The 12541-nt window shown below is 42.6% G+C and overlaps 1 protein-coding gene across 3 annotated transcripts in view; it reads left to right on the plus strand.

Moving 5' to 3' along the window:
* Positions 1 to 12541, plus strand: part of PFKFB4 (6-phosphofructo-2-kinase/fructose-2,6-biphosphatase 4) — a 79240-nt gene that overhangs the window by 25175 nt on the left and 41524 nt on the right. Inside the window, exon 1 of one of the 3 annotated variants that reach the window (XM_060765896.2) lies at positions 8543 to 8724. The exons of 1 other annotated variant lie outside the window; for it this stretch is intronic. In XM_060765896.2, the coding sequence (XP_060621879.2) occupies positions 8613 to 8724 (112 nt within the window). In that variant the 5' untranslated portion in view covers positions 8543 to 8612. Of the gene's footprint in view, positions 1 to 8542; positions 8725 to 12541 lie in introns of those variants that run through there. One more of the 3 variants, XM_060765895.2, reaches the window with a different exon arrangement.

The raw sequence follows: 12541 nt of genomic DNA on the forward strand, positions 1-12541 counted from the left end.
CATTCTCTACTTCTTTCTGCTACATGGCCGAAATGACCTTGACTATCTAGGAAGACAATTATGGTTTTACTTTTCTTGTCTCTGTTCTTCCCTTTATGGTTGCCAGAGTCTTGGAAAAGCTTTGCTGGAGAGTTGAGACCAATGTTTCCTTGTTTAGCTACTTAGTTTCTTATTCATTTCAGCCAAGATTACCAAGTATTGCACTGAAATCTTTGATTGTGTACAATATTTTATCCAGGTTTACTTAGATCAAAATCTTAGTTCTCCTATTACATCTTATAGATTTTAGCTAGTGTTGGTTCATTTTCAACTTTTGCTATCTGGAGAAAAATGTGGGAATCAGAATACAAAATTTACTAAATTTTGTGGATAGCTCCATTCTGCCAGCCAGTTAGTGTCCTGCTTGGTAAGGTGGATGTGGTTCTGTCCCCAACCAAAAATAGACTTCAAAGGAAAAACAAAGCTAGTTCCTGTTGGAGATGTGGAAACATGGAGTTCACTAAAACCTAAATTATTTTCTCCCATGTAGCTTTGTGTCTGATTACAGTATCTTTCACACACAGCTTTTGTTATGAGAAAGTGTAGAAGGGTGCCACCTGCTGGCAATGATAGTTTTCAGTTTATTTGCTGAATATTTTAAATCCTCAGTGAAATATTCAATTACTAATAGCTAATTCCTAATATAGGATGATATTGCAATCTATTGCACACTTCAGTTTTCAGTAGAGGGCATCTCATAATGTATAACCAACTTTTTGTAGGATTCTGAAGAAAGATAAATTTGAAAATCCTCCTGTCATCATGTGTTAGCCAATTTACGTCTCTGGGTTTTTAAATACACACACACACACACACACACATACAAAAATTATTTATGATATTTCTATCCCACCTTTCTCAGCCTGAAGGTGACCCAAGGCAGCTTACAAATTGGCACCGATTCGATGCCATAGTAGCCATAAAATACAATTAAAAACATTTAGAACAATATTATAAAAATCCATTTACACAGAGAACTTTAAAACCATGCTTCTTCAGTTCCTTAATAAGCTGTATTTAAGAAAGTTTGCAATTTTTGCTTCAACATGATCATAATGTGACTCACTAGTCTTGCAAATACCTTTTTTTTTGTCCATGATTTAAGTCCTATCAAAAGGTACTCATTGGGATTTGTGCTGGTGTTAAGAAAGGAGGAATGAAGGTAATTTTTACAAAACTAGAATTATTTTGCATGTACTCCTTTTACAGCAAGTAGGATTTGTGTGTGTTAGACCTTTGATTGAAAACATCAATTTCTTCTTGATGGAGTTAATAATAGTGGTGAAATCTTTTCTGTAAACCTCAACTCTGCTTGGTAAATCTAGTTACTGTTTACGTGACGTTGCCTTCTTAATAATGTTTATGTTCACAATGACCTTGTGAAAGAGGCTGCAATTTCCATTTCACAGATGGGAATCCCAGTAAGAAACAAATTGGGGCTGAACCAGGATTTAAATCTGAATCAGTCAGGTCTATGAAGAATGCAGAATATTGATTCTGAGTAATATAAAGATTCCAGTTCCAGCAAGATGGGGTTGGGAAATAACTACAAATAGATTTAGTATTTCTCATGTAAGACCTCCGCAATGCAGTATATAAATTCATTCCATCCAAATGAACAGTGAATACAAACAATTTAGAAGTTGTTAATAGAGAATTACTATAAAACTGCAGACAATAGTTATTATTCTGCAAAAGAAAGATTTCAACAAAAAGGACTGGTATTTTATGTGAGTAGGATTTTTTTTCTTTTTTCTTTGATGATAATATCTGATGGTGAAAAGCCCTTTGCTCTAAACAGGAGGGGGTTAAGTGCAGTCTGTGTATTCTCCTTAGGACTGCAAAGTGTGACATTTCAAGCTTATTAAATTCCCCAGACATTCCATTTTTTAAAAATCCTGATGATGTCCCTCCCTCAAAGGCTCTAAGCTGCTTCAAAATGGTGCAGTTTTGCTTCCCCTTCACACTGTAAAACCCGATAGAACAGTTGAAATCAAATCCATAATTGACACTGTTTCAGTGTTGCCTGATTTGGGGGCAATTTGGTGGTGATCTGGCAGGTTTTAATGGCAGATGGAACTTCTTGGAGGAGTTCCATTTTGCAGTTGTTTTGAGCCCTTTGGAAGGATTGGTGTGAGAAATGCCTGCAAATTTAACAATTTTAAAAGTTGTTTTAGGATATGTAGAAGCTTTGGTGCTCTGAAATCTCAGAAGTACAGCTGGCCAATGGCACAGTGTGGCAGTGAAACAAAGTGGACAGAACTAGATAAAGTTCTTAGAATTTATGTATTTCCCATCATATGCATACATACATTCATACATACATAGTGCAGCTCTCTATACATGCCTAAATTGGCATATGCCAAAACAGAAGAGCTTAATTCCACGCAGCAGTACAACTACCCTGGCTGCAAAACAGAGCTGCACAACAGATTTCTGGGCTTTAAATAGCCTTCATCCCATTAATGTATTTGAAAGAATAGGAAAGCAGGTGAATTGGGGAGAGCAGGTGAATTTGCCACAGGCTGCATCTTGCCCACAGAATCTAATCCTTGCTTCAATAATAATAATAATAATAATAATAATAATTTTATTTATATCCCACCACCATCTCCCCAAAGGGGACTCGGGGCGGCTTACGTGAGGCCAAGCCCAGAAATGCATTACAATACAGTAACATAAAAAACATAAGGCAACATCATAATAAAACAAAATAAAACAAGCATAAAATATAACAAACAATACAAAGTAATACAATAGAAAATCAAACACAATCACAGTGAGCTGGCCACATGTGCAAGAAACAATGAAAAAACTCAGGATGAGATAAAAATCAAAATCTATATATTTGTAAAGGAGATTCATGAACGGAGTTGTAGTGACAATCCTTCATGCAGTCAGGAGACAATACAACGGAGATGTGAAATCACTTCTTCATCTTTGAAATCTGGCAGAATTAACATTGAAGGGACAACTGTGCTCTCATGCATCACTCAATTCTGCAAAACAAAACAGATATACTACTTTCCTTTCAAACAAATGTGCACACTTTAAGGCCTGTAGGACCCAATGCCCTGCACTTGTATCTCAAATTTGGCAGGCTTCGGTTGCTTATAGTTGTTTGCTGTAATATTCAGCAGTAAAGTTAGTCACTGGCAGATTTCTCATCAGGTTTTCAGGGAACCCCGTCTCCTTATATTCCATTGCCCCCAGTCCATGAACCTTGTCACCACAACCTCAAGACCTCCCAGTCACACTGTTAGGGAGGAGGATAATGCATTTTGAGGAATACAATTTGTTGTTTCACAGTGGCAAATGATCAATATCATTGAAAACTTTTACTGCAGTGATGGGTTTTTGAAAGAATTGCATTTCCATATTCTCCCATTTGACTCCTGAGATTTTGGATTTTTAAAAAAATGTGAGATGTGACTTGAGAAACTGCAAGTCACTTACGGTGTGAAAGAATTGGTTGTCTGCAAGGACGTTGCCCAGGGGACACCTGCATCTTTGATGTTTTACCATCTTTGTGGGAGGTTTCTCTCATGTCCCCGCATGGGGAGCTTGAGCTGACAGGCAGAGCTCAACCCAGTTTCCCTGGATTTGAATCGCTGACCTGTCAGTCAACAGTCCTGCTGGCACAAGGGCTTAACCTATTGTGCCACCAGGGGCTCTAATTTTGGGATAAATTTAGCTTACGTACATTCTTGGGGTGTAGTTGTAAGTGACCTAGGAAAAAAGCCATCTGCTAAGGAAGTCTTTCTCATTTCATGCTGAAAAGCAGATACCAGGGAATTCTGCTCTTAATGATCAGTGGAAATTGTCCTTATTGCCAGATGGAGAAACACTCAGTCTTTATCCATACTTTGCTTTCTTCTACTGATTACATTTTGTTAATTACATATTGTGTCCCATGCCAGGAAATTAATCAATCAAATAAAGACCTTATCTTAATTTTTTTTTAATATTCTAACATATTTGTAGTTCATTCCATACTAGGCTAACGTGCCCACAATAAATCTGTCCGGAGCCTTGCTGTTTTTGTTTCTATGTGTTAATAAGTCTGTTTTATAGTTCCTGAAGAGACCTTGATGCAACCTGAAAGAAATGGGAAATCATACTTCGGTCCCTGATTTGGTTCACGTCTCCCTTGTGTACCTGGCCCTTTGAGAATGAAAATAATTCATCACACACACTCAATATTACAGCACATGGCTTCAATTTGTGCCAAAAACCTAATTATTTAATTATTTAACAAACAGAGGGCATCTGTATGACTGAGCATGTGTTAATTTACAATGGCAAATCAGTTACCCGGTGGACTGTATTTTACATACAGGCCTGACTCTGTTAACAAAGCCTCTGACAGAGGAGCTCCTTTTTACAAAACCTTTTTATGCCTATCCATCAACCCCCCCTCCCCAAATCTCTCCTCTTGTTTTCTGCCTACCAGAAATATTTGTTAACTTTTATTTGCCTATTGCACAATTCTGCTTAAATGCCTGCATCCTTCCAGCTTGTTTCCAGGATCTCATTCTGGACAGCTCAGGACAGATAAGAATCAGGGTATACAAGCTGTTCCACTGGTTTGATCCACAGTAAATGGCCATAGGGTTTTCTCTCTTTAACCTTCCCTAATCCGTTGGCTGGATTTGGTCATGGCAGCGCCATATCAGGGACTCTCTGCTGATTTCCCCCCCCCCCCCCCCCTCAAAACCAGATTATCTCCCTTGAGCCAAACGGGCTGTTTTGCTTTCCAATCTATAAAGATTTGTCATACATTTTAAAAATGCTTACTGACATGTGTGCATTTCTTTGCATCATAGCTCCATAATGATAAAATCTAGACCTTTCCAAACAGTGTACAAATTAAGAGGACTCCAAAAGTATCTCAATATTCTTCATGAAGCATTAATTTTTATTTGTTATTGAAGACTTTCATGGCTGGAATCACTGGGTTGCTGTGAGTTTTCTGGGCTGTATGGCCATGTTCCGGAAGCATTCCCTCTTGACATTTCGCCCATATCCATAGCAGGCATCCTAAGGGGTTGTGAGTTCTATTGGGAAGTAGGCAAGTGTAGTTTAGATATCTGTGGCTGTCCAGGGAGGGAAGAAAGAAAGAAAAGTATTTTAATTGCTTATATGTTTAGATTGTTTTGTATTTTGATGAGATGTGTTTTATCTGTGCGGCATTACATTTTTGCTGAATTTGTAGGCTGCCTTGCATCCCCTCTGAGGTCAATAAAGGCGGGGTAGAAATGAAGTAAGTAAGTAAATAAATAACACTTTTCTGTTTGAGGCAAGTGTGAGTGTTGCAATTGGCCACCTTGATTAGTATTGAATGGCCTTGCAGCTTCAAAGCCTGGCTGATTCCTGTATGGAAGATCCTTTGTTGGGAGGTGTTAACTGGCCCTGATTGTTTCCTGCCTGGAATTCCCCTGTTCCCCCAGGCTTTGAAGCTGCAAAGCCATTCAATGCTAATTGAGGTGGCCAATTGCAACATTCACACTTGCCTCAAGCAGTCAAGAGTTCTTTCTCCCACTGGGGACATTCCACAGATATATAAACCCCACTTTCCAACAGAGTTCACAACCTCTGAGGATGCCTACCACAGATGTGTGTGAAACGTCAGAAGAGAATGCTTCTGGAACATGACCATACAGCCCAGAAAACTCACAGCAACCCAGTATCTCATTGTTCTTCACAAAGCATTAACTTTTGATTAATTTAAAAAGGATTGTAGCATGCAATGCCAAATTGAGTCACTAGGTGGCACTGAGTCACAAGGTAGCCAATGCTGGGAGTAAAACCAGGAAGGCTTGAAACAATTCCAGCTGCCTTTGACTTGGGATACCAGAATAGTTTTCTATTTAAACTATAGGCCTTTTCACTGCTAGAGCAACCAAGGGTCCCACTTCTGTGTCATCTAGTTCCTTGGAGGCCTCTCATATTACAGTTATTCTGCTATCGATTCCAGTTGGACTAAGCTTTTCACTATTCAGAGAAGGATATGGTTCTCTTTTCGAGTTAAGGTACAGTAGTTATACTAACCCAAGCATGAGCAAACTTGGGCCTTGGGCTTAAGTGGCTGAGGGGGAAAAGGAAAGGGCCCGAGGCGGTTAGGAATGGTGGGAGTTGAAGTCCAATACACCTGGAGGACCCAAGTTGGCCCAGGCCTTCTATACATCAGTCTGACTGGAATCCTTAGTTTAGATTTAAAGCAATGGCAGTTCCATAGTGTCCAGACAGGTTCTTTCATGCAGCAAAAGCAATAACTCTTGGAGAAGGCCTGTTTGAAGAAATCGATTCAACTCCTAAGGTGGCTACCTGCACGACACTGCTTTTGTGCTTCAACCAGAGAAGCGTTTCTCAGCCTGGGGGGGTCACAAGGCGGTGTCAAAAGGGTCGCCAAAGACCATCAGAAAACACAGTATTTTCTGTTGGTCATGGGGGTTCTGTGTGGGAAGTTTGGCCCAATTCTATTGTTGGTGGGGTTCAGAATCCTCTTTGATTGTAGGCGAACTATAAATCCTAGCAATGACAAATCCCAAATGTCAAATTCTATTTTCCCCAAACTCCACCAGTGTTCACAATTGGGCATATTGAGTATTCGTGCCAAGTTTGGTCCAGATCCATTATTGTTTTGAGTCCACATTGCTCTCTGGATGTAGGTGAACTACAACTCCCAAACTCAAGGTCATTGCCCACCAAATCCAGTATTTTCTGTTGGTTATGGGAGGTCTGTGTGCCAAGTCTGGCACAATCCCATTGTTGGTGGAGTTCAGAATGTTCTTTGTTTGTAGGTTAACTATAAATCCCAGCAACTACAACTTCCAAATGACAATATCCCCACCAACCTCACCAGTATCCAAATTTGGACGTATTGGGTATTTGTGCCAAATTTGGTGCAATGGATGAAAATGCACCCTTCATATCAGATATTTACACTATGATTCATAACAGTAGCAAAATTACACTTGTGAAGTAGCAATGAAAATAATATGGTTGGGGGTCATGACAACATGAGGGACTGTAATAAGGGGTCATGGCATTAGGAAGGTTGAGGAACACTGCACTGCAGAGAATAAGGTTGCATTTATACTTTGCAGAATTAATGCCGTTTGGCGCCCCTTTAACTGCCATGGCAGAGTTGCAGCTTCACAAGGTCTCCATCCTTCCCTGCCAAAGAGTTCTGGCGCTTCACTGAACTTCAGATCCTAAACCTGCCTTGGCAGTTCAAGTGGTGCCAAACTGCACTGAAGGGAGATGTTGACAAGCTGGAATGTGTCCAGAGGAGGGCGACTGAAACGATCAAGTGTCTGGAGAACAAGCCCAATGAGGAGCGGCTTAAAGAGCTGGGCATGTGTATACTGCAGAAGAGAAGAGAGGAGACATGTATAAATATATGAGGGGAAGTCATGGGGAGGAGGGAGCAAGCTTGTTTTCTGCTGCCCTGCAGACTAGGACGCGGAACAATGGCTTCAAACTACAGGAAAAGAGATTCCACCTGAACATTAGGAAGAACTGGGTTGTTGTAGGTTTTTCCGGGCTATATGGCCATGTTCTGGAGGCAATTTTTCTCCTGATGTTTCACCTGCATCTATGGCAAGCATCCTCAGAGGTAGTGAGGTCTGTTGGAAGTAGGAAAAATGGGTTTATATATCTGTGGAATGACCAGGGTGAGACAAAGGACTTTTGTCTGTTGGGGCTAGCTGTGAATGTTTCAGCTGATCACCTTGATTAGCATTCAATGGCTTGGAAGTGTGGGGGGGGGGGGGGAGGTCTTTTGTTGAGAGTGATTTTATGTGCCTTTTTGTTTCCCCTCTGTTGTTTTGCTGTTGTAATTTTTGAGTTTTTTAATACTGGTAGCCAGATTTTGTTCATTTTCATGGTTTCTTCCTTTCTGTTGAAATTGTCCACATGCTTGTGGATTTCAATGGCTTCTCTGTGTAGTTGTGGTTGTGAGAGTGGTGCAGCACTTCTGTGTTCTCAAATAATATGCTGTGTCCAGGTTGGTTCATCAGGTGCTCTTAGGAAGAACTTCCTGACTGTGAGAGCTGTTTAGCAGTGGAACTCTCTGCCCCGGAGTGTGGTGGAGGCTCCTCCTTTGAAGGCTTTTAAACAGAGGCTGGATTGCCATCTGTCGGGGGTGCTTTGAATGCCATTTTCCTGCTTCTTGGCAGAATGGAGTTGGATTGGATGGTCCACGAGGTCTCTTCCAACTCTGATTCTGTCATAAGTTTCCAGCGTGGACGCACTAAGTGCATAGAGGCGGGGAATTGCGCTGGTGATGTGCAAAGAGGAGTGTGACAAAGGGAACCCTCTTCCTTCTTTCACTCCCCTCCCTTTGTCTGCTTGGCCTTGCGAGGGAGGGGCGGGGCCTAGCCGCTTTCGGAAAGAGGCGTGTCCTCTCCGTCTCCGGCCGCGCCAACTTGTTCCTTGCGCTGGCCTGAGGGGGCGGGGCTTCCCCAAGGCCACGCCCCCTTCTCTCCCTCCCTCCCTCCTCTGGGCACAAGCCGGCGAAGGAGGAGGAGGAGGAGGAAGAGAAGGCGAAGGAGGCCAAGGCAGCGAGGATGACTTCTCCTCCGGCAGTGGCGTCCCGGGAGCTCACGCAGAACCCGTTGCAGAAGATCTGGGTGCCTTACAACAATGGGCTGCCGGCCAAGCACAGCGCCCAGCGTGGGGGTGAGTCAGGGAGTGGGTGGGTGGGAGGGACTGGAGCACCCCCTTTGGAGGAGAACGAGGGAGCCCAGGCCTCCGGGGAAGAAGCGATGGGGAGGACGTCTACACTGGGGGGTTAACGCAGTTTGGCACCACTTTCACGGCTATGGAACCCTGGGAGGTGTGGTTCGGAGAGGCAACAACACCTTGCGAAACTCCAGGATTCCACAGCATTGAGGCAATGTAGTTCAAATTGAGTCAGGCTACATTAGTTCTGCAGTCTGGGTGCACAAGGGATTGGCCATTAGTGACCCTTGGGTGGAATAGAGTAAGGTTTACTTACTTACAGTATTTGTATTCCTCCCTTCTCGCCCCACAGGGGACTCAGGGCGGATTACAATGTACATATACATGGCAAACATTCAATGCCATAGACACACAACATATATAGACAGACACACAGAAGCTATTTAACATTCCAGCTTCATGAGCAGAGCTGTCCCTTCAACGTCCATTTGTGACATTGATGGAGTACTTCCTCATTCTTTGCACGCTTGCTGGAGATTTTATGGCATCGTAAATGAGTTAAATTAGCCTCCCTGCATAAACGGTGCCTAATTTTCCTACTTGACAGATCCAACTGTCTTTCGGGCTGCAAAGGTTGACAGCAAGCTACACAAATGGTCTGAAGCTCACTCCGACCGGAGCTGGCTTCGAACTCATGACCTTTCAGTCAGTAGTGATCTTGATGCAGCTGACTCCCAGCCAGCTGTGCCACAGTCCTGGTGCTTAGGTTGTTAGGAATTGGAGGAGTTGAAGTCCAAAATACCTGGAGGGCTGAAGTTTGCCCATGCCTGGGTTTGACTCCTGCATTGTGCTGTTGCCTTCATAGAACCCTAGAGTTGGAGGATACCCCAAAGGCTATCCAGTCTAACCCCATTCTTCCACATCGAAGCACTCCCAATCGATGGTCCTACAGCAGGCATGGGCCAACTTCGCCCCTCCTCCAAGTGTTTTGGACTTCAGCTCCCACAATTCCTAACAGCCTCATGTTTAAGCTTTGATTTTCTTTAATTTTCTTTCAATTGCTCCATGTCCTGGTCTGCAGAGAGTAGGAGAAAACAACCTGGGTTGCTGTGAGTTTTCCAGGCTGTATGGCCATGCTCCAGAAGCATTCTCTCCTGATGTTTCACCCACATCTATGTCAGGCATCCTCAGAGGTTGTGAGGTCTGTTGGAAACTGGTCTCACAGCCTGGAAAACTCACAGCAACCCAGTGATTCCAGCCATAAAAGCCTTCAACAACACACAGAAAACAAACTCTTCCCTCCTCAATGTGACATCCTTTCAGATCGTGAAAACATATCTCTATCGTGTCCGCTCTCAGACTTCTTTCAGTGTTTCTCAAACTCTCTAGTCTCCCAAATGTTTTAGTCTTCAGCTTCCTGTTCATCACACTAGAGAAAAAATCCACTTAAAATTCAGTTTCAGCCTCCTGCAGAATTTTGGGGTTTGTAGTTTAGGGAGACTGTTAAAGGCTCCTCCCTAAACTACAAACTCCAGAATTCTGCAGAAGGCAGAAACTGGATTTTAAGTGGATTTTTTCTTTAGTGTGATGAGGCTCATCAGGCCAAATGCAGCTGAGGCTTCTGGAAGTTGATGTCCTAAAGAGTTTGGCAAGGGCTGCCTTCCCTGACATCATCATCTCTGAGGGAAAGCATTGCAGAGAATTTGCGAGCCAATGCAGATGGATGCCTCAGCTTTATTTATTGTCAATCCTTCTGACAGAAGTGCCAAGACACTCAACTTTTTCTTTGGACATTTAGTCGCCCCACCAAACCCTTGCTGGTTTTCACATTCTCTTTGTAGTGAGCCTCTACACCAGGCATGGGCAAAATTTAGTCCTCCGGGTGTTTTGGACTTCAACTCCCACAATTCCTAACAGCCGGTAGGCTGTTAGGAATTGTGGGAGTTGGAGTCCAAAACACCCGGAGGATCAAAGTTTACCCATGCCTTGTTTACACAGTATAATTAATGCAGTTTGAAACCACTTTCACTGTCCTGGCTCAATGCCGTGGAATCCTGGGATCTGTAGTTGGGTGAGGCCTTTGGACTGTTTGGCAGAGAATGCTGAAGATCTTGTAAAACTATAACTTCTATGACTCCATAATTGTGAGTAGGCATGCATAAAACAATTATCTAATAATGGCATCATTTAAATGCTACTTAGATAATAAAAGGCACTTTAGTGTATGTTGGAAAAAGTGCAGAGGTAATCATGAATGATACATGACTTTTTGTAGCATAATCTGTAGTGCAGTGCGAAGGAAATTGCCCATTGGGAAGAGAATAATTCTCGAGGAATAGATACAGTAGCCTGGAATGAAACTCCCTGGACCACAAAGATAAGGTCTTACATGATGTTTCCATCTGCCTTACTAAACACCACAATCCCTGTATCCATGGTCGAAGAGTTCCAAGACACCTACCTATGGATGCTAGAAAGTGTGGATAATAGTGAACTCTATATTCTGACTATACTTCACGTAGACGCATACCATAAGATCACATTGGCAAGGTTTTTCCCTGACATTGTCAAATCTGACTCTGGGGGGTGGTGCTCACCTCCGTTTCTAAGTCGAAGAGCTGATGTTGTCTGTAGACACCTCCAAGGTCATGTGGCCTCCAACGTCTATGGAGGACATAGAGAGGCCCGAAAACACTTATGGGGGAGATATTTTTTGGAGCTTGGGTAAGTGAACTGTACATAAACAAACAGGAGATATTGGAGATGCAGAAACACGCTGTGTTGACCAGTCAGGTAGGGGCTATTGGTATGACTGGCATTTCCTTCCATTCTGGAAAAGGATTAGACCTTGCTCCTTGGCACCTGACTTCCAGTAGCATTATCACTGAGATCTGAATTGGCTGAACCGAAGGGAGGCTGCTTGAAAGGTGACATTATCACTATATTATGAGGCCAAAGGAGAGTGTCAGTTGCCATGCCTTTTAGTGTAGAGCAGTGGTTCTCAACCTGTGGGTCCCCAGCTGTTTTGGCCTTCAACTCCCAGAAATCCTAACAGCTGGTAAACTGGCTGGGATTTCTAGGAGTTGTAGGCCAAAACACCTGGGGATCCACAGGTTGAGAACCACTGGTGTAGAGTGAGGTCTTAGTCTTATGGCCCTTGCACACAGCCATATTACCTAGAATATCAAGGCAAAAAAATCCCACAATATCTGCTTTGTACTGGGTTTGCATTGCCATATATTCCAGTGCCATATATCTCAGTTTGCATTGCCATATATTCCAGTTCAAAACAGAACATATGAGATTTTATTCAGCTGTATGGAAAGGGACCTTAGTATTCTCAGGACTGGGGATCTCCAACATATGCATTTAAGGGCATACTTGGACACCTCTTTTTGAATTGAACTGTAAACAAAGAGATGGATCTGTACACCTCCTTTTGGACTGATATTGAGCCAAGCAACTGGAGACATAGAGATGAATGGGGATCTTGTCTCCAGAATCCTTGTCTTGTAGTAGCAAGACTCATTTCTTGTCTAATAGGGATGCCCCTTGTTTGTGTGGGCAGGAGGGGACCAATGTTGGGCAGGGTATGATAAATTCAACCACTGAATGTGTAATATAGAATGTTTCAACTTAATTCAATGTGTAGCATTCACATTAATTGAATGTGTGGTTTCAGATGGCTACTATACTGAGCTCTCCCCTTAAGAATGCACCATTGCATACATAATTGTGTTCATTCTAGTAATTCTTTTTTGCCAGAAATTTACTGAAAGATTATAGCAACTGCATCCTCTCCCATGTTTGCTGT

The sequence above is a fragment of the Anolis sagrei genome, chromosome 2, assembly GCF_037176765.1.
Source record: "Anolis sagrei isolate rAnoSag1 chromosome 2, rAnoSag1.mat, whole genome shotgun sequence".
NCBI classification, from domain to species: Eukaryota; Metazoa; Chordata; class Lepidosauria; order Squamata; family Dactyloidae; genus Anolis; species Anolis sagrei.